The sequence below is a fragment of the Lates calcarifer genome, linkage group LG19 (assembly GCF_001640805.2).
Source record: "Lates calcarifer isolate ASB-BC8 linkage group LG19, TLL_Latcal_v3, whole genome shotgun sequence".
Classification (NCBI taxonomy): Eukaryota; Metazoa; Chordata; class Actinopteri; family Centropomidae; genus Lates; species Lates calcarifer.
Window position 1 is genome coordinate 7,458,291 of NC_066851.1, and position 26,299 is coordinate 7,484,589.

The following is a 26,299-nucleotide window of genomic DNA, read 5'->3' on the forward strand; positions in this document are numbered from 1 at the left end:
GGCCTAATGGCATTGCGAGTACGGCTGTGCCAAATGTCGACTGCTAGAAAAGACCTATTATAATCTGTTAATTCTACATGCTCGACTCCGCCAAATAGTTGTGGTGCCAATTTGGAACTGGGAGAGCAATAAAATAGTGAGGATTGACTGTAAAACAAATTTATGCCTAACCTAGGCACCGGTTAATGCAGAGAAAATGAGTGAGGGGCTTTACCCACATTTATCTCGCTGCACAGGTTAATCAAGCGTACTCGGGGAAGCCTGGCATGTGACAGAATGCTGAGCAGAGGGCTTCTTTCATTCATTGAAATTCTGTGTCCTTGACAAGAGAGATTCTTTATCTCCCTCCCAAATTTTTCTAAGTGCATTAACAGAATTATCACTGAAATCAAGATGTGTGACAGCCCCATAATTTGCTCTCTTTTATGGTTCAATCACTGAAATCTCAGGCCCAGAGGTCAGCAGAGCACAGAACCCTGTCTGATGCTGATTGTCTGAATTTGAAATGTAGACAAAGAGAGGGTGTAGGAAAAAAAGTACTTAAACACTCCAGCATTTCCCCTCTGGCATTATTTAAATGGCGCACCCTTCCGACTTCATTTACCTACCAACCCACTGCTGCTAGATAGCATTGTGGAAGCACCATTAGTTACCATGTTTTGACTAGCGGTGATTAGCAACTGGCATGAACTAATTATTCCTAAATTCCTTTTGTCCGAGCTGAATGGGATTTTATGGTCTTGAAAGGAGGGAATTAGTGGTTCTTGACAAGAGTTAGTGACCAGAGTCTGTGTGGACAGAGATAATCTCCTTTAACCTACATTTTGCAGATGGACACTGCCTCCTAGTGGCAAGGACATGTCAGGGCATCTTGTCAATCTCCAATAACAGAATATGGGAAAATGAATGATCTTATGTACTATTGAATTTTTTTGGATTGGTGACTGGTCATGTTATAATATAACCTATATTTAATATCTTAATTTACTTTACTATACTAATGTAGCAAAAGTCTTTAATTAGAGCTAAGTCACTAAATACAAAGAAACTATTGGTCTGAGAAGACAACAAATGAACAAAATGAAACCAATGGCATGAATTGTGGTTCAGCAGAGCTCCAGCATTTTAGCACTGCACTTCCATAAAGTTTAGGGACTCACAAGAGGCACTTTTAGTCTCTAGTATTGGTTAAGTTACAAAAATACTGGGTCCTACATTTCCCATAATGCCATTCAATCGCATCTTTTTATTGGATCCCCTAATGGTAAAGTTTAGAAAGTGAGTAAACTGAACCTGGGGTGTAAAATCTGAGTACCTCTTAAGCAAAACAAACTTGTAGTCAAATTGACTGACAAGTTGTTTGTAATATCTAGATGTAAGGTCCAAGTAACAGCAACAAGTAGAGAAAAGTCGCAAGAAAAAAAAAAGTTTATTCCTTGCAAACCTCACAGAGCGAGAGCGCAGCCAAGGTCAGACCTGGGGAGAAACAGAGCAGTGACTGTGGGCATAGAAAACAAAAAACAAACAAAAACACTTCTCTATACTTTCAACAATCAGTTGACCAAACAACTGACTAAACTGTAATTTTCACAACTTTTTTTCCCCCAGAAGCCAGTGACAGCAATCTGAGCAAAAAAAAAAAAAAAAAAAAAAAAAAAAAAAAAAAAAAAGCTTCTCCATAACCACACGCACAACAATGATCATTTTAGATGCTGGTGAAACCACATCAGTCTCAAGCGATTTTCTCCCTGCAGGAAAATTAACAATAATACCAGAAACAGGAGTAAGGAAAACTGCTTTAAAACAGCCACTTGCCCAACAGTTGTAAATACTGTAACATTCACAAAAAGAAATTTGACTTTCTAGTCCCTTACTTTTCACTACACAGTCTACTACAAGCAGGTGAGCACTTTTTCTACCTGCTTAACAGAAACTTCCATTAAGTGATATTCAACTGGATATTTGACAAAAAATGTCAGCCAATGTATTTGCGGTACATTCTTGAACACATTACTAGAGAAATGAGCATTCCAGTCTTGGCACACAAACTGAAGTGGAAGATTAATTAAATAAAATTATTTAACTGCTATATTCAAGTTGGCATTTCCAAAGCTTTTGTGTACATTGCACTGTCCATCGTTACAGTTTTCCCTTTCAAACAGCATGTGTTTTCTACAGTGCAACTTTTTAAATTGGTATTCAAAAAAATGAAAAGAGGGGGCAATAGCTCAACTGAGGGATTTGGAGTTTAACAGCCGTGTACTGTAGATGAGCTTCTGTGTGCAGACATGTGACAAGCCAGAGACCTGTGTGCATAGACTCTGTGGTGGCGAACTATGTCAACATACTGACAATTGGCAAACAGGAGTACAATTAAAAGTGTTGGATTTGGTGCTGGCTGCTGGATCTGTTAAATGTCACTTGTATAGAGAGGGACAGAGCTGCCTTTGAGTGTACACGATGGATCAGCTTCCCCACCAGTGTGGAAATCAGCAGGGAGCCCGAAAACCAAATCAGTCTCCTAAGGCAACTTTGTCCCACTTAACTGGATGGGGTCAAATTCTTATCCATTCCAGCTTAGCCAGATGCTTCACAACTAATTCAGAAGGGCTGGGCTATTTTTCATTATCACACTCACTCTATGTCCTCAACTCAAGGCACTGTGATCACGACAACTGATGAAAGACTATGCAGAGTGCAGAGAAGCTGTACACTTACGTGCTCAGTCTTCTCTTTCTGCGCTCCTTCAACTTTCAGAAAAGAGAGTGAGGGAAACCAAATTGCTGTTTTCACAGATGCCGAACATTTGGAGCTGCTTGGATTCATTTCATTTCAAGGTCTTTGTTTCTGTTTACAACACAGGATCTTTTCCAACTTGTTGAAATCAACAAAAGAGTGAACAAATAGAACCATAAAGTACACAAAATATTTATCACCAAACCCCTAAGCAGCTCTGAGCAGGGTTAATTTGATGTCAGATTGTGGATTGAAAGGATAAATTGAACGTAACAGGAGCGGGAGTCTGTGCCAACTTTGCACTACATTCCTCTGATTTTACAGATGTTGCCGTACTACTTTGGGAGAAAAGCAATCTGTCAAAGAAACTGGGATACAAGTTAGGCTGTATGATGAAGGAGAACTCTGTTTTCCGATTTTTTTTTTTTTTTTTGCTGGGGGTCAACCAAAAAATAAAATAAAGCAGCTATTCCCCAGGACCAAAGAGCAGGTAACTGGTTGCAGGTGGTTGCAGTGGTGATGGGAAGGGGAGAGCAACACCCTTGAGATGAAGATACATACCCGATTCTGTGAGGTTTCACTAGACACTTAAGAGAAAAAAAACTGGGACTTCCTAGTTGACATGTGATGTCCATTTTAAGTTTTTTTTTTGTCTTTTGTTTTAACTACAACAAATACAGTCACACAATACAACATCCTTCTGACCTGGCGAGGAGAGAACAAAAACCCCCAAGAGAAAAAACAACGTTCTCAGCCGCAGACATGCCGAGCAGATTGGAAGGTGGCGGGGCCTGCAGGTAAAATAAAAATGATGGGGGTGTGGATGGAGGGGTGAATGGGAGGGAGGGAAGGGAAGGAGGGGCAGGGCGAAGCGTTCACTTTTTGAGTGGCTGGTAAACAGAGGCGTTGGGGTCTAGGCCGGAGGGATTGGTGTCCATGAACTTGGAGGAGTAGTGGGGGGCCACGGGGGTCATGCTGCTGGTGTCGGCTGTGTAGGAGATGCTGGGCATGACGGCCATCACTTCGGCTATCTTCTGCTTCAGGTCTTTAATCTCCTGGTCCTTCTGCAGGATTTGACCTGAAAGCAGACGTTAACAAGTCAGTCCAAGTTTGGATGCATTCTCATACTGATAAGTTGTGCACGTGAATAAATACGGTGTTTGTCAGTAAGGCTGACCTTGTGCGATCTCCAGCTGTCTCTTGGCATCTCCCAGTGCAGAGAAGAGGTCCAGTTTGATCCTGGTTTCTGCACTCAGGCTGTTCTCCAGGTGCTGGGTCTTGTCCTGCATTGCTGACAGCGCTGACATCAGCACCTCTGTGTCTTTTTCATTCTCCTTATATTTATGAAGCTCCTGGAAGATGGAAGAGAAGAGACAGTCAGGGTTCAAGTCAGGAAGTTAGCACCTGAGACTGGAAGCTTTAGCACACTGGTGACTGAATGTTCTGCATTTAGCTGTGTAAGCAGACATGTAGGCAGCACTGTGTAAATGCTGTCTGACATAAATAAAGGCTGATATTAATTGACTGGTTCCTCTTAGGAAGTGTATGGTATATACAGCGCAACAGCCTGGAGCTGGCTGCCTGTTTGACTTCTACTGTACTGTTGTACGTATGAGCACTGCTGTTTGAGAGACAAAAAAGTCAAGAAATTATAAATATTCTCTATGTTATCACAGAAAAGTTGAATATTCATAATTTTCACACTGTGTTCACTTGTGCACCCAGGCCACCAGCTAGCTCTGGGAAATTAACTTAGACAAAGTTACATGAAATGCTCCGTCATGATAGATGTGTTGTATTTCGCTGTCACTTCTGTTTTTTGAGAAGTTATGCTAAACTGTAGCCCACATTATAAAAGCTAAAACTAGCAATATAGACAACACTGCAACAGATCACATTTCAAGAATTCAAACTCATGAATCAATAAGCAGAAGTAAAAAGCTTCTTGATAAATTGCAACTTTGCAACTCAAAATGAACAAATGCACTAACTTGCCTGTAACAAGCAACCAAAAAATAAATGCATTTAAGTACAATTTTTTTGGGGGAAAAAATTTGATCATTTTTAAAATCAAGGCTTGATGGTAACATTTCTTACCTTTTATTAAAAATATCCTCACCTGCACTTTCAATTCAAGCTCTCGGATCTGGTCCTCCTTAAGCTTGATATCCATTGTTAGTTTCTTACACTCCGTTTCTAATTCAGTGATCCGCCGCCGCAGCGTTTCTGTGCACTCCCCTCTGAAAAAGTATAATACAGTAGTGAATTATATCAAACCGAGTAACAAATCATACCTTGAAAAAAACAAGCGACAAGACAGGAGTGAAATGTTTATTGAAAACTAAACTTATAACATCAGATGTTCATCTACCTGGATGCTGCTGCTAGTGCTACTGCTCTGGCTGCTGTGGCCTCCTCTAACTTCTTTCGTTTCTTTTCGTCTGCGAGCTGTTTCTCAGCGGTGGCTCGAGCCTCCTGCTCTGCTTTGAGCCTCTTCTCCAGTTGGCCCACTGCCTGTTTGTCCTTTTGTTTTGCCTGCACAGCATTATGGAGCCTAGTACACAGGCACACATCACAGAACAGCACATTAACAAATGAAAAGTCTGCACCAATCAAGAGACATTCAGACCAATCAGAAACTGACTTGGGAATGTAAAAATGCTGACTGATGTGATGCTTTCCACAACAACAAACACCGTGAATACCCCAGATAGTAATGATTCTAAACCAAAACAATCACCACCCTAGCTCAGACCTGTTGGACAGTAGCACCACTCACTTGTTCTGCAGCAGCTCATTCTCCTGGCGCAGCTGGCCCAGCTCGGTGCGTATGGAGCGCTCAGCGCTGCCCAGTGAGCCAATCTGGCTGCGCAGGTCCTGCTCCACCTGCCGGCTGGCCTGCAGGTCCGCCTTCAACTTTTTAACGTCCTGCTCCAATCTGTCCAAGGTGGGAGAGTGAATAGAGGAGACACAATGATGTGCTGCTTACATGACATTTAACATCATTTTTAGTTGCACTGCATTGTAATGTTACCCCTTAGTATCAGTACATGTATGTAGTGATACTAGTAGTATGGAATAGTTCAGCCACACATGGCGCACATGTCCAGATTACAGTGGAGAACAGCTGCCCTGACAAAGCTTTGCCCAAGTTATTATTGCAAGGCCAGTTCATATTCAGTCTATACAGACTTATAAGTAAAATAAAAGACCACCCTAATTCTTTTAATTGTGTTACATACAAAGCATAACCAGGAGGACTACACATTAATGCGGAGTTGAGTTGATATAAAAGTGGTTATGCTGTTTATTCTTTACAGGACCTGACAGTGGGTGAAGGAAGCTTCCTTACCATTTCTATATCCACCTCTGAGGAAACAATATCATCAATCCTGGTCAAACTTTCACTGTGAGAGTCTAAGATTTATGATAAATACGCGCTGAGACCTTACAGTAAAATTTGATGCTAAAGATATTGTCATAAATCTAAGCTATTCTATCTGCTGTCACCTTCTTTGACAATTTAAATCATCGTTCACAATCAACCCTACAGTAAACCTATTTTTACATCTGAGAAGTAAGTCGCTTAGAATAACATTATCAGTTTTTAAATCATCTATGTTGCACACTAAAGATTTCAGTCAACAACAGGAGTAAGATTACATTTTTCAGCACCCTCAGTCTAACTGAGTCACACCTGGAATAGACCGACTTAATGACCATCTGTTTGCTTTGTGCAGTTTCTGTTATACATCAATAGCCTCAACTTGGGAGGTCAGCTGAATAGGGGCAGATTTGGTTATTTTTAAATGCATTTGTTTTGGCTATATAAAGGATGATCAATATCCGATCATTTCATCATTTGCTCCAAGTACACCAGCTGTCAAAATGTGATTGGTATACTCCATAAAAACACTGGTGACACTTGGCATTTTTGAGTGAAGCATAAAATTAACAACAAAACAAAATAAACAGCAGCTGGCCAAAAAGGTTTCAGTTAATGGTATGCCACAGTAACGCAGCAGGCAATGCAAGAAAAACACAAAACTAAACAAAGAAAAAGAAAAAAAAAAAAACTCATACTGTGATTGAAAAGTATTGCTATTAGATTGGTTTTGCTTTATAATTTGGAACTTAAGTATTCCTGCCACATGAGATCCACACTGAGACTCCTCTCTTGACTAGAGAGTATACAAAATACTACAGGTCTACAGAACACTGTAAAATATTACAGGAAACCATCAGCAGTCAGCTGATGATTCAGCTTATACTTTCCTAGCTGTCAAACATTTAACTAAATTTAATGTAATGTATGTACTTGAGACTTAGTGTGCAGAGTGTAGCTGTATTACACAGAGAGAAAGATAACTGATAAAAAATATGGTTGAATTAGATTTGGTATCATTATCGGGATTAAGGAAAAAGGTCACCTGAACATCCCTGGCCTCAACACATACTTTACAGTGAAAGACTTGATGCAATAGTTTCTGTGACAAAGCTTCTTAAAATAGTTCATCGCCTTATATATGACCACAATGGTTTTGTCAGTATGGTTTATTTGTTAGTACAGTATAGCATAGTATTGTATAGTATGATGTCACTGAGTAGGAGTCTTGATGAAGTTGTCTGTGTCTGAGCATGTGCTTCTTACCTAACAAGTGCTTCTGGCTTGCTCAGCTGGTTGTTGGGGATACAGTTGTCTGTTGGATCCCTGTGGGAGCCGCCTGACGTCCCCTTCCCCACTGCTAACTTGTGCTTCTTCTCGTTCTTCCCCGTGGAAGAGGATGATGATGGCGCAGAGGAGGGCACGCTGCCATTGGTAGCACTATGGCCGCGGGGTGAGGAGTTGAGCGTCGCCACATTGCTGCTGGCGTTTTTGTAGTTTTTGGAGGAGGAGGAGGAGGAGGAGGAGCAGGAGGAATTGTTGTCCTCTTTAAGCAACAGGTTCTCTGTACTGCCCAGCTCTGTGGTCAGTCTCTTGTTGTTCATATGGTTCTCCATATACTCCATCTCCTGGAGTTTAGAGTCCACTGATGATGGCAGGATGCTGTTGCTGTTGTGCTGCTTTTTAGCCTCCCCGCCACCCCTTCCCTCTTTCCCTTTTTCTCTATACTCCAGTTCCGGCAGTGGTGCCGATGTCTTTTTATTGGCTGGGGCGCCATTCTGTGACACTGGAGGTGTGTCCACTTCAGATATTCCTTTAGCTGCTGCTGCTGTATGAAAAAAGAAGGAAGTAAAGGGGATACATATGAAAACAGCTTCATCAGACGTCATTTAAAGAGACTCTTCTGAGTTGACCAGTGTGTAATTATTCTTAGCTTCTATTTGAAACATGACTGAATGTAACCAGTGTGAGCCAGGACGGGGTATTCACATGTTGCTTAAGTGTTATTTGTGTGAAATTAACTTTGCCTACAAATACTGAACGCAACAACACATTTGTATTGCATCTAAGTGATCTTTGTATATGTCTGTCTGGTCACAAATCCTTTGCTGGTTACAATTTTCCACTTACTTCTCACTCTGCGAGAAAACTACTGCTCCTTTCAAATCTTTGTCTAATCACACCCAAACAGCAGCAGAGCCTGCTGGGATCACTATGTGCATGGTTTAAACTGTGGGGCAGGTACACCTGTAACCACAGACTTTGGTTAAAGAGGGAAATGTGCAGCAAATGTAAGCTAGAGTGATGTTGAATTCACTACAACCCAATTTATAGTCTCCATCCATTAAATCACATTACAAATAGTGAACTTGTGAGCTGTCTCTCCCAAGCCCAAACACAACCAACTGTACACAGAGTAAGACATAATTCAAACATAACCATCATGTACAACAAAACTGACAAAAGAAGAGCACCACTTCAAACCGTTTATTTTTGGAGCAGTGCCAAACAGCATTTTACAAGACCAAATCACTTCTGTAACATCAACATGCATTTCTCGCTTTTTTCAGAACTATGTGGTAGGTACCTGCTGTATCCATCAAAACTGTCAGCTGGCTGACTGATGCAACACTGACTGGCAGATCTTTCAACTACCCATGGATGTGTCATCACTAGACTCAAGTGACAAGATAAACAGTACAGTATGTATGTACGTGGGTTTGAACCTTACCTTCTTCTGCTTCTCGCTCTTGCCTTTGAAGCATCTGTTGCTCTGGAGGCAGAGCCTGCTGCAGGAGCTGCATGTAAAACTCATTCTCCTTCTGCACCTCCTTCTGCTTCCGGAGGCGCATCTTATAACTTACGTAGCTCTTGAAGCCGAAGCCCAGTGTGACCACTGGGTAGCCAATGCTACAGAGATGGACATAAAGAACACTCACAAGTCTACTCTCTGGTCTTTCTGGTTACAACTAAAAAAATCACAAAGTCCTGACTGAGTCAAGGAAACACTGCTGCAAAACTGGACTTAAGTTATCAATTACTTAAAATTATTCCTTATACCATGGAAACAGCCCAACAAGGCATAATATTGGTTAACACAGCCAAATCCAGCTCAAAGGTCTTAAGGACTTAAATTGTAGACCTCTTAGCCTTATATGAATATGAATATACACTGGAGAACCACATCCAGGATGTATCATGACTGCCTGCTTATAATGTCTTTTCATAATAAGAGACCATTAGGCAAACACCATAATAATATGATGTCAGTGGTGGAGAAAATGCTTTTGAACATGGCACAGCAGCTCCTACTTGCATAATAAGGCTTATTTAAGTGCATTTATTCTTTAAAACTGTCAGGAAATTAAGTTAACAATGTAATTAAAGATGTGACATTACTGACTCTATGTAGTGTATTAGTTCATATAATACTGTCTCTACTTCACATCATTCCTCTGCACCATGGTGACACATTCACAGCAGACACTAAGCCCAGACATGTCTTTCGATCAAAGCGTGCCTGTCAAGGACAATGTCCTGCTGTCCCTTGTTAAAACACAACAGTGGCTCACCAGTGTGCAGCAAAAGGACGACACAAGTCCACATGGAAGTTCTTCAGGTCTTTGAATCTGATGGCTGCCTCTATGTACACAAAGAGTATCCATAGAGACACTGTGGGCAGACAGACTCCTCTCTCTGAAAAAAATAAAAACAGAACAAAGCAGGACAAAGATGTTAGAATTGGGCATCAAACCTGAACTGTGTCCCTGACAATGACTATCATAAACTGCCAAAGCTGACACAAAATGTTTGGTCGTTGTTTACTTTTTCTTTCATAATTAAGAAAATACTTTTGCTCAGGCAAAACTTCTTGTGACTTTCAGTGTTAAAACAAAGGATCTGTACTTTCTTCTCAATGATAGAAGAAGAGTTTGGTGGACAATATGCTGAAGAAAATTTATTATTTTTAGTATCTGTACTAAGCTCAGGTATGGTACTACCCAAGCTTGCATTTAGACAAACACTGCTGACTTAGGCCTAGGGTTCACTAGATGATCTGGCAACCACTCTGTCCCAAATTATTTTGAATATGTACAACGGCAGGGTCATTAGACATGATTAACATAGATGTGCCTTTCTCCCTCTCTCTCTCGCACTCTCTCTCACACACACACGTACAACCAGAACAATTAATAACAAGGTAAACGTCTCCGGTGATCTCCCCCGTTGCTGCATTACCACTGAGCCAGGTGCCTTATGACATTGTCTCTTTGGCTGTGATACACTCAGACACCTTTACCACCAGGCTGAGAGATATTAATACTTCTGTGACATCCTATGGTTGTGAATGTCACTGGTGAGTTCAGCTGGGAGGTTCAGTAAGCAACTGAGGACCACTGTGTGTTTCTCCCTCCCCCAGCTGGCACTAGGATTTCAATCTGACACCTGGCCTTTGGTCAACACAGGGGGATACCACTAAATCAGAGTGACAACTAATCCGTGGAGCATGGCTCATTTACACACACCATGCAAAATTCTAAGAAGTAAGCCAACTATTTGCAAATATGATAACACAATGTGCGTGAGTATTGCACAACGCTTTTCATACCTGCTTTTCTCAGAATCATTAAGTGGAAGTTCTAAGAATTATTGTGATATATGACTTAAAAGGATGACTTACTTTAATTATACATTGAGTATCAACATCAACAGAGAGCTTCTTCCTTCCTTTCATTTTTTTGCACTGTTAAACAGAGCTCATATAGACACAAAGGCCGTAACTGTGAGATAGCTTTTGTTCCTGATTTATGTTTGAGCCTCTCACAAACCGTTAGTCAAATGCATCACTGGCATTTGCCAATTTTCCATATGCAATATATAAACTAACAAATATTAAGACATCTTAACGGAGGAGGGCCGTACCTGTGTGCCAAACATACTGCACCCACACATAGGTACTGGCAGCGAAGAATAGCCATTGCACTGGGATGAAGAGGAGGCAAATGATGTCCGAGGTAAACGCCACACACACAAAGAATACTGAGAAGGCCTGTTGGAGAGAGAAGAGGTGGTTATGATACACAAGCAGCATATGCAGTAAAGAGAAATGCAGGTTTGTCTAGTATAGTATAGCACATGTACAAGTATCAAAACATTCCCTTGAAAAAGAAAAAAGAAAGTGGAAATGGTTTCCAGGCCGACATTCAGCCTTGAGCTGTTGGACACCAGTTCATGGGAGGCTGGTTGCCATATCTTACTCATTTATAATGGAAGTGACCTAGTCCTGGGTGATTAAACTCCATATTTCATTGATGAAAAATTCTACCATATTATACATCTCTTTGAGACACACCAACAAACACGCACCCACACAATGTATTTCAATAAGAACAGGCTGTCCAGCATCAACAATGGACCCAAGGCCAAATAAAACTATGATAGATAAACATTAGCATAAAAAATGAACATAATACACAGACTAATGACCTACAAGCCTGATCAGATCTGTAGTGTGTAGATTAGAGGTCTGATCCAAAGAAGCAGCAAACGATGTTAAGGTGAGAACAGCTTCTTGAGTGTTGTACAACTCAAGTGAACTGATGGCAAACTGACTGAAAGCTCAGATTTCTTTAGGATGGCACTACGTTCATAATCTGAAATGTGATGTTCACTGTACACCTGCTGCAGCACTCTCTGCCTGTTACATTTATAGCTGCTCTCCTGTTTTTCAGCTCTGCTTTGCCACCCAGGTTCTCATGAAGTTTCTACTTCTTTTGTTTGGGTCGCTGTCTCAGAATCAATGTTATGTAGGTTATGCTTTCATTCTGAAGGGACATCAGGGACATATTATCTGACTTTTTACTCCAAACTTTCATGTTTCCTCTTGTTAATGAAGTAAATCACTGATTATGTTTACATGCACACAAGAAATCACATTATTGGGAAAACTCAGGTAAGGAAAAAATGAAATCTCCTTCTGTGAGCCAAATCTGACACATTGTAAGCTTATTACTGATAATGCTGCAGCAGTAAGTTGTTTATTTTGTGTTCCATGTGTTTTCCATATCTTACACATAACCATTAACAGTTCTGCTTTATCTACTGAATTACAGTATTTAGAATTTCTTTTAGTATTTGGGTTCCAGGTTTAGACTAATTTTGAGTTTAATTACTATAGATACAAAGACCCACCACTATGTGTTCTTATCTTTCCTTTCATCACACCACACTTACATCAAGGCAATACTTTCCCTGTTCTTCTTTCTAATCTGAATCTCAAGTAAACATATATGTGCATTACTAACAAGTCACATTTCACCAGCAGAAATATATCTTGGCTTATCTAGCTCATTATTCACATGACATTTAAGAAATCAAGTTACTGCAGAGGGGCTAAAGTGGCCTGTGGTGCTGAGGACTTTCAAAGCACAACATCAATCGGAAAGTTTCAGGCCCCTCTCCCAACAGGAGCTGAATCCACCAATCAGCCTGTTGACATGCAGGTCTGCAAAAGTTGAGATATGAAAGGTGTGTGCACCAACTACTCCGTGACTCACAGTTAGCCGTAGCAACCTTCTCTGCATAGGCTTTTAAAGACAATACGTGTTTCTTCAGAGAATAATAATGCCAGCCTAAGACAATTAGGCTGTAGCTACTCACCAGCCCCTGGTATCTAAAGGAGTCGTACACACTCCGGATGAAGAGCCAGAATGGCCAGAGATACTCGAACCTAAACTCCAGTACAAAGTCTGCCAGTAGCACCAATGCCCACACCACCAGGAACTTCAGGTACAGGAAGGTACTAAAAATGAAAAGAAAAATTGGATTATACAAGATGTTTTGGAACAAAGATACACTACAACCTTCTAAAGTGATTGATTTTTCATATTGGCAATGTGATTTGTGCATTCATCTGTACCCGTAACAGTCAATATATGACAAATCATTAATAATCAATAGATTAAAGAGACTCAGTGTGTGCATGGGGAGTGAATCAAGTGTAAGATGCATGTCTAGAGCTACGGTTTGACAGATTAGGTGCCTATGTGCACTGCACTTTCTCTAAGCAGCTTATGTCATAAAATGAAACTGGGAGTATACTTAGTACAAGTACATGGAAATTTACAGACGTGAAGGATTTCTGGAACACGTCTATGTCTGCACTTAGGTATGTTCCTATGTGATGCTGCTTGCAACATTTGGCTATGACAATAGTGCCAAACTACAGTTTATTAATATCACAAGGGTTATGGAGGTAGCACATGCATGGAGAATGTTGTTGTAATTTGTTACTGGTTCTTTCCTAGTGTCACAATTCATGTCAGTTTAATAAGATAGATACATTTGATCTCAGTTGACATTTTCGTTGTTAGAACACTGAGACTTAGACAGTGACACCGTGGGGGTGTTCTTTGATCTCCAAAGCATGACTGTTGGGTGATGGGGGCACCTGTTCAATAATTCAAAGACTGCCCCACAGCTCTAGATGTAGAAGCCACGTGTGTAACTAGTGGCCTTTAACGTTAGGTATATCAGATGTATAGAAAGTAACAGAGGTAGGAGCTGTCAGGTGTTGCTGGGAGGACAACCGAGCAACTTCAAGTTATCCAAACTGAACAGAGCAACATAAGCTCTCCAGAAGTCAGGCTATCTGACTGTAGTCTTATCTGCTTATGTTTACAGTTAATGTTAACATAGATTAGAGTATTAGTGGATAAGTAAGGTGTATGTGGTGAAGTTGGCAATGAGCAGACAAAGCTGCTGTGGTGCTAGCTAACAGAAGTTAAATTTGCTAACAGGGAAGAAGCTAATTTTGACGCGGCTAACAGATGACAACTGACGTGGGGAAACGATAGGATAGTCGAGATTGTTTAATCTGTATCCAGACACGAACTACAGTTTATTCCGGACAGTAACGTTGCTATGAAAGAGACCTTGTGACATGGTTCAAAGCAGGCTGTGCTGCGGCCTAGCGCTACAGCTAGCTTAACAGCTAACGTTACCTTCTAACTAATGTACAACGAAAACATACCGCTAGCATACACTACGCTATCATTAGCAGCCAGCTAGGTTAATAAGCATGCTAGCGGTGGCAGTTCATTAACACATCAATGGCAACGTTTCGCGTCCTGCAGCTATCAAGCTACAAGCATCTCCATTCAGTGGCCCCCATTATTGTCGTGAGGAGGACCCCTTCGTCAGGCTCCATATAAGTTACCTGCCGTATATACCCTCGGTGATTCGGTTCCGTTTCAACGGCCGTCGGAGTTTGCTGCAGTCCGCATTGCGCCGCTTCATCCTCCTCCCCTTGGCTTTGGCCTTCGAGTAACCACTGTAATCTTATCCAGTTTTCTTGTGTATACGGACAAAAATAATAAATGAAGTGCCTGTGGTATATGTCGCTGTTATTATTTTTCCACAGTGGAAACAAAGAAATAAATAAAGGACTCTATTCGGGAACCTCCTCTTTTTCTGTTAGCGCAGGCTCAATAAGCCCAAACCGCGCTGTATTTTACGTACGTCCAGTTGTCAGACGGCTGGTACATCCAATCAATCTATCCGCTGAGGCCTCTCTGTTTGACGGATACAGAAACGAGCCACTTACGTTGCACGGTGGCCGCTCACTCACTTCTCCTCCGCTAAAGACAACAGGACAGAGTGAGGAGGCCAGGGCCGCTGCGTGTGGAGCGTCTCGCCGTTAAACCAATCAGATTTTCGTGGACAAATCGGGCACCGCTGATCGGCCAATCAACTGGTCACGGAGGCGGGCTTTATCTTAGAGGTTTCTGCCTTTGGTTTATTATGAGCAGAAAATATGCAGTCTTTGGGACAACATTTCCTTTGTGTCAGACACAAAAACATCCATTCCAACACATGCGGGTTATTTATATCACAGCCTTTTGTGTGTTGTTCATTCACAGTCTTGCCCCATGGCCTTGTACGCCAGCTATGTTTTGTTACCAGGTTAAAATGCGTGCATTGTAAATGAGCATGTGCGTGTGCTTGACTAAAAAGTGTGGGTTGCAGTTACCGTTGCCTACAATATGATTTGCTTCATCTAATGTCTTTTTGTTAATACAAAAGTGGTATCACAAAAAATATATAGAAAGAGAGAAACACAAAGTGATATTGATAGCTTTCTTAAAAAAAAAAAAAAAAGAAAAGCAAAATCATTTGTAATTGATGTCCAGCCTATAAATGTATTTTATGACATACATTGATATACATTTATCAGCTGTTAATTTAAAAAATAATGGCACGTTGTTTAAAATCAGTAACATTAGGCTGATGCATTTTGGAAAAATGTTGCCAAGCCAAAGGGACCTTACTTAAAGGTGCAATTCAACATTTTTGTCATACATTATTATATATTTTACATGGCCCAGTACGCTTTTGTAAAACTGTAGAAAAGAGCGGATTGGTGCTCTTAGTGGAAATAAGAGGCGTATTTTAATGAGCATTAAAATCGAACTTCACATATGCAAGACAAGTAAAGACAGAGCCTCTGGTCCTGCTTGGTCAACAGCTGATAAGAAACGAAAAGCTGTGGTTTGGGGTTGCGCCCACTTTCAAATCATTCAGGGGCTTCACATGCGTCAGTTGGAGGAGCAGTGCGCAGAGAACATCTTCATGGCTCCTCGGTACGCACCAAGTCTGCGCTCCCGGCTAGCACCTTTGCTGCTTTTCCTGCAGCTGGGGTTCATTGTCATATATGCCTTTTACACTGAGATCCAAAGCGGGGTAAAAGTAGATGGAAAAACCCTCAGCAACATTTACCCAGGTGAGTGAGTAGTGACTTGGGAAGTAGAGGGGTGTGTGCGTGAGACAGCTGGGGCTGAAAGGTAAACATTTCATGTTTCATTTGTGTAACACATTAACCAAAAATACATTTGTAGCTGCTACATATAGTTCCTTTAAAAAGCTAAATAAAGTGACATATTAGAATCCATGAGTGTGGGGAGTGGCTGCAGTTATTACTGTTGGTCAGTGATAAGCTTCTACAGTTGCTGGTTCTTTTGGAGCAGATGATCTGGGTTAAAACTGAGCTATTAACTGAAATACACCAGAAATGACTGTATTGTCTAGGACTGCATTGTCGTTCAGATATATACAGTTTTTAAAGGCAACTACTTCTCTTTTTTTGCAGTGTTCCAGGATGTGAATGTGATGGTGATTCTAGGCTTTGGCTTCTTAGGCACTTTTCTAGTGAGGTATAGTTTCAGTGCCTCTGCATTCAACCTCCTTGTGGCAGTCATGGCCACCCAATGGGCAATCATACTCAATGGGATTGAGCCCTACAATAGAAAGATCAGGCTAGATCTAAGAAGGTAGGATATCGTATTTTGATTTCGTTGACACTCTCAGGATTGAGTTTCAGTTCTAGTTTTTAAGTGACTGTTTCTAATGTTTCAATACAGCTTGGTAGATGCTGAAATGTGCACCGCCTCTGCCCTCATTTCAATCGGAGCTGTGCTGGGGAAGACCAACCCTGTTCACCTCATCCTGATCTCCCTGCTGGAGGTGTTTGGGTTTATCTTGAATAAATGGGTCATACAGACACTGCTGGGGGTAAATACCTTTCACCAGATCTTAAGGACAAACATATTCTCATCATAGAGTATAGAGTGCATGTTATGTACATAAGATTGTTTTGATTTTGTTTGGTAATTTGCTGATGATAATGTTTCCTGAGTGTAGACCTTGCCACTGAACAGCATCATGCTGCTTCACATCTTTGGGGCTTTCTTTGGACTCACGCTGACCTGGGTGCTGTATCGGAAAGGTTCAGAGCAGCGATTTGAAAAAGAGAAATCTGACCGCAAGACAGGATTGTTCTCTATGTTGGGTGAGGAATATTCTCTGTTTTTCTGATGTTACTCAAATATAGAGTTTGTAGGATGATGCAGCAAGTGGCACCATCTACCCTTCACCTGGAGATTTAGGCTCATAGAAATCCTGTCCGCTGTTCTCCAGGGACTCTGTTCATCTGGATGTTTTGGCCCAGTTTTAACTCAATCCTTGTGGACGATCGTATTCCTGTGAGGAAGCTAGAGGCCGTGTGCAGCACCTATCTGGCCCTGGCTGTCAGTGCTGTAACAGCAGCTGCTGTGTCTCTGCTCTCCAGTCCCAAGGGAAAACTCAACCTGGTAGGATCTGATACTCGATATCTTAACACATACTTCTTGTATCACTAGAAGCTGGACTGAAAGGGCTAGGTGTCTGTCTTGGGACCATGAGATCCACCCATAAATCAATCAGTCAATATGTTTGATACCAGCATGGTCTGATTTAAGGCTTATGTCTTCACTCCTCTGTTAGACCCATATGCAGTCATGCATCCTTGCTGGTGGAGTTGCTGTTGGGGTCTCCATATCAGTGGTTCATCAGCCATGGGAAGCCATGATAATAGGATTCATCGCTGCTGTTGTATCAACCATTGGACACCGATACCTCAAGGTTTTGCTCACCACACGGGTATTTTATCCTTTGATTTAATTATGTATACATCAGAATTCCTGATAACTTTTTATTTTCCAGATCCACATGCTACTTGCATTTCAGTGCCATGACACCTGTGCTGTTCTCAGTACACATGGACTCCCTGGTCTATTGGGATGGCTAGCACATCTCATCCTGCTGATTAAAGACTGTGATGATCACACAACGTAAGACTGCAACAGTCATATAACAGGCTTTGCAGCACAATTTCACACACAAAAGGTGTGACACCTTGTGTCCTTCATTTGCAGGGCAATCCGGTTTGCTGTTTTTCACATTTGTACTCTCTTGAGCACTATTGCTTTGAGTCTGTCCATGGGGCTCATTACAGGTAAGTTTTCATTTGTGGCAATAAAAAAGTGTTACAGTTACACAGTAAGTTTCTTAAAAATATATATTTTTAATGAAATTCACTTGAAGTTGCTGCTTTTTACAGCATCTAACAATGCACAAACTGCAGGTGTATATCAATACCAAAACCTTTGTTTATCATTGTTTACAGGACTTCTACTCAAGTGGAACTTCTTGAGGCCACCCCAAGACAGGAAATGTTTTGATGACCAGGCTTTCTGGGAGGTATGCAATCAATGATATTCCTGTCTCTATACTGAAAAAAATGGTCACAGTGATATTGAACAGTATGCCATTATTAACACTTTGTGTGTGTATTTTGTGCTGTGCTACACCTTACAAAGTCATGGCTGCACTTAACAAAATATTTTCCTATTTTGCAGTTTCCCCATGTTACATTGTGCAAGTAAGAAGGAGGAGACCAAGGTTGGAATCCAGAAATTACAAACTATTTTTGACATAAATTCATGTCAATGTATATAATTTCATACAATTATTTTTTTTAAAATGCAAAGTAGTTATTAGATGTGTGTGCAAGGCTGGGACAAAATTTTTTAGGGGTTAAGGTTTACCTGGAGAAGCATGAATGGGAGACTCATTTACTGTTCAGTATGTTCATGTTTAATGCTTCCATGGTTGTCAGAAACTGACCTCATGGTTTGGATGTTACACAAGCAAAATGGATAAGTGTAGCAGTCAAATACAAACCTCCAGAAGACAAACAACATCCTGCAGTTGTGAAACTTTTGCTGACTTCAGGTCAGCAGTGTAAGCTAATTAACTTTCAACAATAAATCTGGATGATGGCAAAGTTTCAGAGCCGGCATAGTGTCATTCCAAGAGAAATACAAACAACCCCATATGGCTACAGTCAGTATATGTGTATGTGTACAGTATTTTGAAACGTTGCTCTCAATATATTTTGTATCACAATAATTTATGTAGTTTCTCCTCAACAAATGATGTAATAGAAGTCAGTATACCCAAAGGAAACATGGACAGTTCAGGGAAGTATATCTCCCAAAATACACATCTTGTTATACACAAATTGTAAACCATTCAAACCACATGGCTACACAGTCTGAGTGCAAACAGACACATTTAAAGATGTGCCACATTTGAAAATATTCAAACTTTCAAGGAGTCTATTAAAATTTGTGCTTGGTTATGATTTAGCTATTATACAGCAAACAGTATAAATTAAACATGTTAATCTGAATGCTAAAAAAAGTTTAGATGTATAAAGTGAATAACCACTAAAGCATATTGTCTCATACAATATAGAAAGCAAAGTGAATAACAGTGGACATGAAAACACACGGTTCACTACTGCCACAGATCCTCTGTCCGTCCAAACTTGAAGACCAAACCCCTACATCAAATGACAGGAAGACAGTATAAATTAAGGGTGAGGGGTAAAGATAGGTTGAAAGTAAGATGTCACTGAGGATTATTGACTTACCCAAAGAAAATGAATGCATTTTGGAAGAAAATGGCGATACCAGGGTACACGACAGGCTTCTCTGCAAAAGAAACAACATGTTATTACTTTGCACAAAACCTCACCTAAACTGTAACATTTACTTCACTTTTTACTGCATAGTATGTATTTTCAGTTACTGCTTCATACTGCTTTCTAGTTGCTTAATACTGTAAAACGACTCAATTTCACACCCCAAAACTGATTACTGAACAGTCAGTGAAAGTTGCAATGAGCTAAGTAGATGAACAGGACTTACGAGGCACCACAAATCCTCCGAACAGAATCCACATGGAGGCAATGAGAGAACCAAAAGCCAGCATGAAGCCAATGAAGAGCCACACACGTGCGCCTGCAAACAGAGATAAGAAAGGGTGGATTACTGGGTGTCTCAACATAGCACTTCTTTGACGAGTTTGTGTTTGGCCTGCATGTATGTTGACATGGTAATACAAGGAAACAGCCAGAAATTAGGTTAGAACCACTACAGCAACCACACGTGGCAGTATCAAAATGTTTAGCTGAACGGAGAAGAATCATCTCAAATGAGGGATGGAGAAATTAACTGTGTATGGGGAAATGTGCTGGTGATATAAAGTATTTCATCATGTCTTTTCTATCACACACACCTGTCTGTCCCATGCAGCCTTCACTGTAGCTATCTCCTCTCACTTGGCCGTTTGACACAGCATTTATCCTAGGTGGGTTAAATGAGAGAAAAAACAATTAGCAACATACCAACAGCTACTCAGTACGTTACTTTGAACACATTGCTTGTCATGTTGAATGACACCCCTTAGATTGTGAAATAAATTGGCAACATGAAGTTTTCAACCCTGAAACTGAAGAATCTCACGAGCTGGGGACATTATAGGAAAACAACATCCAAGGGTCCACTTACTTGGTGTTTCTGATGCTTTCAGCCACATCTAATAGCCTCCCTTGGTGGGTGTAATTGCCTTATTGTCATGGAGATGGTTTAGTTGCTATCATGTGGCCAAAGTATGGAATTTCAGTCATGTGATAACAGCTATATATTGAAAACAGGGCTAAAATCACCAAGCAGGAGGCAGAGGATGGCCAGTGAAAGATTAAGGAGGTCGCTCACATCCAACACCACCTTTAAACAGGGACATGGGTAACAATGTCCCCTCATATACAACCATATTGTGACTGAAACTCTGTACTTAAGTCATGTATTAAACCATCTCAGTGACAACTGAGCAACTCTACCTGTTGAGAGAGGCCTTGAGATGGGGCTACAAGCTCCAGGAACTCAAAGTGACTAGATTTTCCAATGAGAATTTATCCAAACTGAAGGGGATAATATTTCTTGTAACAGAGACAGTCTGTGAAGCCTGTCTTACATGAGAAAGGCCACTGTAGCGATGACTCCACAAGTGTGATAGGCATGATGAAACTGTCCCTGATCAGGATATTTCACTGCTGCATCGATGATGATCCACCATCCCGTGAAGAACTGCAACGACAAAATCCACGGGAGTTTATTGAACCTTTGCTGACATGTGAAGCTTTAATGAGAAGGTGTAATGAATCTAACCATTTACAACCATTTACAAATCTGGAAGGAATCTGCACATACTGATAATTAAAAACTAGAAACAAATTCAGATTAGTAGCACAAATCTCAGAGAAGCCTACATTACCCTTCAATAGCTACAGTCTGTATACTCAGAAAAAGGCAGTTAGTGAAAATACCAGCACTCCTGCAGCTATCGATGCAATGGTGTTTCGTCTCTCTCCCCAGTCCACATTGCACTCGCAGTCTCCGCACCGGATTCCGTCCAGAAAACCAGACATGATTCTGGGAAAGGGCGTTGGGTCCAACAGTGTGTGAAAGTGAAAACAACATCAAAAACTTTACAGAAATACCCTGTCAGCTCGACGACATCAGTGTTCGTGACATATAATAGCCTGTATACATTAACTAAAGTCAATTTCCCCCAAAATTGATATGTGCAATCTGAAAAACAAAGTATACTTTGGTGCGCAATAGCTGTACAGTAAAGATGATGCTCAACCTCCATGACTCATACACAAAACACTGACAACTCTGTAACTCCACATTTACACACTAAATCAGCAGCTGTCTAACACCTCTACTCGACAACACGACTGTCGACGTATCAAACTTAAAAGCTGCAGAAACAGGCGTGTATTCGCACAGTACATAAAAACACGGATGTGTCGATTCTTTTGTTCATTGCTTTGGCACTAGCAAACATTTCCTTGAAGGTTTCTTTTTGCTACGAAGTCACAAAAATAATATCTTAACTCACACGACAACGCTTGTACCGAACGAAAACACACACCCAAACGGACGTTACTTGACGGCAATGTTATTTTCAAACGAATTCTTACCTTTTATTTTCGCTTTTTGATGTGGACCCTTTGGATAAATCCGACTTTGCTTCCGAGAGCTCGGTCATGCACATGCGCAGTTCACCAACACCCATTTGATGAAGGGAACCTCAGAGAAGCTGTTGCTATTGGTGCCTTTAGGTGTTATCGGACAAAGGGGTACTCGTTAGAGCATTTCAAGCACATGAACCACTCAGTAGGTTGTAAACCTGTTATGTAGGGCTATTAATATGTTGACATATCTAGATATGACAAACATATAACATATAAACAAGAGTGAGTTCCACTTCGCCAACAGTTAATGCAAAAATGTATTAAACATTTCTCTGTATGCGCATTGTTTTCCGTTTACCATAATATTGCAGTATAAAGTGCTATGTGTCTTGCCTTTGATGCTAAACACATAAACTTTCCAGAGCCGACTTTTGAAGTTGTTCTCTCCATTATTACCGAAAGAAAATGCTTATCTTGCCGCACACAATGGTGTCTACGGGTCATTACATTGGAGGTACGAGCTTACCATTTGTACACGAAAGAAGCACTGTGGACGAGCATTTGGTAGGGACAATTTGCTTTGACATTTGCTCATGTAGACTGCAAAAAGAACATTTACCCCCAAACAAAATGTATACCAATATAAACTAAACATATCACAGCAAATATCAACAATAAATATGTATTTAAATAACACTAGGAAAAAGTTTTAAACAAGAGATTTATTTGTTTATGTGTATTTTCTTTTATTTTCTTCCATTGTATAAGATAATCCTTTTTAATCCCACAACGGGGAAATTTACATTGTATGTAGATCTACTTTCATTTGACTGTTAAGTGGTGTGGGTAAAGAGCAACTAAATACATGTTTAAAACCATAAAGCTTATTGAAAAAAAGAGAACATTGTACACTTTGGTTATCTAGGAGGGAAACAGAACAGTCAACAGATTATTCTCTTAGATCTAGTATTGTTCCTTCAAATGACCTATAGGTCTTCTTGAAGTCATTTGCTGTAAGCTCCATCTAATGGGAGATTTGTGCTTAGTTAGAACATCATGCGTGAGTCACATGGGCCCTTCATGCCTGCTGCAAACCCTTATATCACACAAACACACTGCAGTGCTTTCAACTGTGGGTACAGGATTAGAAAGAACATATCTGAGGCAGCGGCATCTGTCAGCATCTACTTTATTGTCAGTGATTACATGAAGTAAACATTCACAACAAACGCTGGAATAAAAAGATAGAAAGTTAATGGTCCATAAAAATGTGAGTAGCATTGTAATGTAAAGAATTCTACAGCTACTTTATTGTTGATACAGTCAAAAATGTCATGCAAGCCATTAGCAAACTTGTCAGTCAGACGGGCAACAGAAAGATGACAATGACAATCTTAGAAGACACCAAGCAACTGCAAGGCCACAGATATGGACAGAATGATGACTCCAAAGTATCCAATGTAGCCATAGGCACCATTCATCCTCTTGGCTGGATCTGGCATGAAACACAACAGAACAATGCAAACGTTCACTAAGGCAGAATTATATGAAACATGTATCTAGTATTTAGTATGAACAATGAATACTAAGTTTGTTTGTAGGGGAATTTTTGGGTCTGATTTTGCGATTTTCAACACCTGATATTTTGCAGAAAACACATTAAATGAGTTAAGTGCATTACTTAACCACTTGACAATTATCATAACTTAGACCTCATAGGTGTACGTCTTTGTTTTATTACCTTTTGCTAATATCCTATCTTCTGTAAATGATTAAACAAAATTAGGTGAAGAGCAGTGAAATTGCTCAGACAACCACTGCGCTGTAACCTTTATGATGCGTGGACTGCAACCTTTATACAGCTTTTATAATGCTACAAACCTAGGATGTTGTTTTCTGAATTTATAAACTAAGTGTTGCAGTGCAGTGGTAGATAAGAGTGTGGGTGAATTTTGATGTTTCCATTACAAAGCATAACAACCAAAAGTAAAAGATTACACTTTTTAAGACTAAAGGACCTTAAAAAGCATTTAACTATGGCCTAAGTATAATTACACAGAAAAACACATAAAAAGGCTGAACTGAGTTTAGGTGCTTTTGCTCTCCTACATACTTCTACATTTCATTAGCTTAAGGTCAATCTTACCTCCTGTGTAATAACCCCAGGCATAGGAAAACCTGCTGGTCACCCAGATAGCCCCCAGCACAGATGCTGACAACTGAGATTATAAACAGAAAATCAGAAACAATGGGAAGATACAAATAAGGCTGAGCAACTAATCAGAATGTTAACAAAATTACAATATGGCTCAATTGCAGGAGCTGTAATGTCTTGATGGTAAAAGGTAAAATGAGTCACAACATACCAATAGATCCAGCCTACATTTAATATTTTCTGGATGTAAAGAAACATGCTTGTTTGGTACAGACCCCCAGGAAAAATCATGCCAACATCAATTTTATTTTATTTTTCCAGTGAAAATGATATACCAATATTCCAACCACAATCATAGCTCAAATAGTAATCACATTACTTAGATTTTTGTTGCATATCATTCAGCCCTAAAGACAAGGGTAATTTAGTTAGATGAAAATATGCTTATTCACTGTGACACTGTTACACTGTTTGGACTTGACTGTTATCTGGAGAATTTATGCCAAAGATCATGAGGGTTGTCTGCCCCTCCCACAGATCTGACATAATAAGTAGTAACAATTTTAGCAGCCCTTAATATCCACCTCTGTGCAGCAAAAAGACATGAATAGGTTTTATACTGAAACACGCACACATAATTGTGACTAGGTGAGTAAAACTGATACATACTGGATAGACAAGAGCTGCAATGGTCTGGAAAACAAGCCACTGAGGGTACACCTCCAGGGTGTTCTGATGTGCTCTCTGGATACAGTTGAACACTTGCTCCTTGTCACTGTACATGGTGGGATACTGCAAAGATCAAATCAGTTAGCAAGAAAACACAAACGGAAAAAAAGCATTACAAACACTCCAACACTCTTTTAACCATTATGTATTCAATGGAAAATATTTAACAGAAAGAGAAGAAGGAAACCAAAACAGCACTAAACTCACAGCACAGGTGTTATTACATTTCATCGTCAAGACAATTATCTTTAAGTCAAACTTCATCTACCTTGACATCGTACTTCTTCCTGGCGCCCCCAACCTTGACTGCTAAATAACCCAGCATAATCCAACTGTAGAGGTAAGTAAATATGACATATCCGAAGTCGGACGGTAGCACAGTGAGAATATCCATCTCTGTTCGATATTATGCCTGTTTTTCAGGTTTCAAGGTGCTAGAACACGGAGCTGTGCAATTAAACTGATACGCGCCTTTATAACTCAGCGAGAGGCAGGAAGCCACAAAGTAAACAGAGGTTACATAAAACATCGCGAGATTTCTCGTCAGGCGAGGTGCTTTTTAAAGAACACCCCCACTAATCCCACCCCCCAATATTTTATGTTTATTCAATAATAATTATGATAAGAAGAAGAACACATTGAAACATTGATACAAATACATTTTATTGTTTTTATCATACAGGCAACAGAGTTATATGGACAATCAAATCATATACATTTTTGATTAATCATTAATTTTATTTTGTTTTGTCACAGTCAAGTTACATGCTCAGGGTCCCTATCTCTAAGGAAGTCTGTGTAGATTCTCAGTCTAAAGAATTATTAAAGAGAGAGATGCAGCTCAATGACTGCAAAGCAGCTCGTAATAACGTGACTGATTTGGTCTTATATGTGGCAATAGTAAAAATACATTTTTAAAACATAGACTATAGAAGACTATGAAAAATATATGAGTCAATCTTGCCTGCTTAAGGCAGAGCCCCTCCCTCTAAACTGAGAGTATGATTATGTGAGATTACTCACATGGTCCACTCATGCTCTTCATCATGTAGAGGAAAGCTGTTAAAGTTTTACTTATATAAAACACACCCCTAAACAATAACATTGTGTAGTTATGTGTTCTCGTTGCGTTCATATACCCAGACTACAGAATTTGTGCTTCATTACATGTCATGGTGTAACAAGATTTAGAACATACGCATTCACAACAGCTGTGAAGATACAACAGGCAATGACGGGTGTTTTTTGTAAATACTGAATCTTGCATTCTACCCAATCTCCGCTCTTTTTTGTCAAAATGGATCTATAGGCTGCTGCTTTAGTGTTGGTCTGTCTGTCGGCCCAAATGATTCGATTCCTTTGAACAGCTTGTCTGAATCTGATCGAGCCGACGCTGAATCACTTATACTAATCCCGGGGTTCACGCATTATTAGTTAATAAAGGCACATGTGACACAGTCAGTTTTGGAGAATACATATCGTGTATGTGAAGAAATAACTACTTTCGCCCATAGCGAACGGACTCATTACGTTTGTACCAAATTGAGCAATCGAGACAGTGAACCGTTCAAAAGAGTCCGATCGTTCA

General features: G+C 40.2%; 4 protein-coding genes across 5 annotated transcripts; 1 reads left to right on the forward strand and 3 right to left on the reverse strand.

The window, feature by feature from the left end:
* Positions 1-1,410: 1,410 nt before the first annotated feature.
* maco1b (macoilin 1b) lies at positions 1,411-14,766 on the reverse strand. Its single transcript, XM_018697776.2, has 11 exons — positions 14,340-14,766; positions 12,782-12,923; positions 11,045-11,171; positions 9,694-9,817; positions 8,853-9,031; positions 7,388-7,949; positions 5,516-5,674; positions 5,108-5,290; positions 4,856-4,976; positions 3,914-4,088; positions 1,411-3,814 (listed from the first exon to the last, which is right to left on the reverse strand). The coding sequence occupies exons 1-11, from the start codon at positions 14,417-14,419 to the stop codon at positions 3,612-3,614; spliced, it is 2,055 nt and encodes a 684-aa protein (XP_018553292.1). The 5' UTR covers positions 14,420-14,766; the 3' UTR covers positions 1,411-3,611.
* Positions 14,767-15,693: 927 nt separating this feature from the next.
* On the forward strand, positions 15,694-18,788 carry rhd (Rh blood group, D antigen). 2 transcript variants are annotated; one of them, XM_018697779.2, is made up of 10 exons: positions 15,696-15,902; positions 16,269-16,449; positions 16,540-16,690; positions 16,820-16,967; positions 17,096-17,268; positions 17,441-17,578; positions 17,660-17,787; positions 17,872-17,951; positions 18,123-18,196; positions 18,355-18,788. In XM_018697779.2, exons 1-10 carry the CDS (start codon positions 15,713-15,715, stop codon positions 18,379-18,381), a joined length of 1,290 nt encoding a protein of 429 aa, XP_018553295.1. In that variant the 5' UTR covers positions 15,696-15,712; the 3' UTR covers positions 18,382-18,788. The 2 variants fall into 2 exon arrangements, with proteins under 2 accessions (XP_018553297.1, XP_018553295.1); XM_018697781.2 differs by lacking the exon at positions 17,660-17,787 and having other exon boundaries at positions 15,694-15,902; positions 17,441-17,596.
* tmem50a (transmembrane protein 50A) lies at positions 18,570-21,980 on the reverse strand. Its single transcript, XM_018697784.2, has 7 exons — positions 21,834-21,980; positions 21,171-21,276; positions 20,819-20,931; positions 20,081-20,148; positions 19,711-19,803; positions 19,434-19,494; positions 18,570-19,343 (listed from the first exon to the last, which is right to left on the reverse strand). The coding sequence occupies exons 1-7, from the start codon at positions 21,926-21,928 to the stop codon at positions 19,298-19,300; spliced, it is 582 nt and encodes a 193-aa protein (XP_018553300.1). The 5' UTR covers positions 21,929-21,980; the 3' UTR covers positions 18,570-19,297.
* Positions 21,981-22,999: 1,019 nt separating this feature from the next.
* mgst3b (microsomal glutathione S-transferase 3b) lies at positions 23,000-25,224 on the reverse strand. Its single transcript, XM_018697785.2, has 4 exons — positions 24,980-25,224; positions 24,652-24,774; positions 23,974-24,046; positions 23,000-23,322 (listed from the first exon to the last, which is right to left on the reverse strand). The coding sequence occupies exons 1-4, from the start codon at positions 25,103-25,105 to the stop codon at positions 23,222-23,224; spliced, it is 423 nt and encodes a 140-aa protein (XP_018553301.1). The 5' UTR covers positions 25,106-25,224; the 3' UTR covers positions 23,000-23,221.
* Between the last annotated feature and the right edge of the window lie 1,075 nt (positions 25,225-26,299).

Excerpts from the sequence above, each read along its gene's own strand:
- mgst3b (XM_018697785.2), bottom strand. The coding sequence starts at position 25,105 with ATGGATATTCTCACTGTGCTACCGTCCGACTTCGGATATGTCATATTT. Across the intron at positions 24,775-24,979 it reads GGAAGAAGTACGATGTCAAG|TATCCCACCATGTACAGTGA; the intron begins GTAGATGAAGTT and ends TGATCTTTGCAG. Across the intron at positions 23,323-23,973 it reads CTGGGGTTATTACACAGGAG|ATCCAGCCAAGAGGATGAAT; the intron begins GTAAGATTGACC and ends GTTTCATGCCAG.
- rhd (XM_018697779.2), top strand. The coding sequence starts at position 15,713 with ATGCGTCAGTTGGAGGAGCAGTGCGCAGAGAACATCTTCATGGCTCCT. Across the intron at positions 16,968-17,095 it reads AGGATTGTTCTCTATGTTGG|GGACTCTGTTCATCTGGATG; the intron begins GTGAGGAATATT and ends GCTGTTCTCCAG. Across the intron at positions 17,952-18,122 it reads GTCCATGGGGCTCATTACAG|GACTTCTACTCAAGTGGAAC; the intron begins GTAAGTTTTCAT and ends CATTGTTTACAG.
- tmem50a (XM_018697784.2), bottom strand. The coding sequence starts at position 21,928 with ATGGGTGTTGGTGAACTGCGCATGTGCATGACCGAGCTCTCGGAAGCA. Across the intron at positions 20,932-21,170 it reads CGATAGCTGCAGGAGTGCTG|TTCTTCACGGGATGGTGGAT; the intron begins GTATTTTCACTA and ends TTGTCGTTGCAG. Across the intron at positions 19,804-20,080 it reads AGGCTGCATGGGACAGACAG|GCGCACGTGTGTGGCTCTTC; the intron begins GTGTGTGTGATA and ends CTCTGTTTGCAG.
- maco1b (XM_018697776.2), bottom strand. The coding sequence starts at position 14,419 with ATGAAGCGGCGCAATGCGGACTGCAGCAAACTCCGACGGCCGTTGAAA. Across the intron at positions 9,032-9,693 it reads CGTCCTTTTGCTGCACACTG|CATTGGCTACCCAGTGGTCA; the intron begins GTGAGCCACTGT and ends CCATCTCTGTAG. Across the intron at positions 3,815-3,913 it reads ACAGCTGGAGATCGCACAAG|GTCAAATCCTGCAGAAGGAC; the intron begins GTCAGCCTTACT and ends GTCTGCTTTCAG.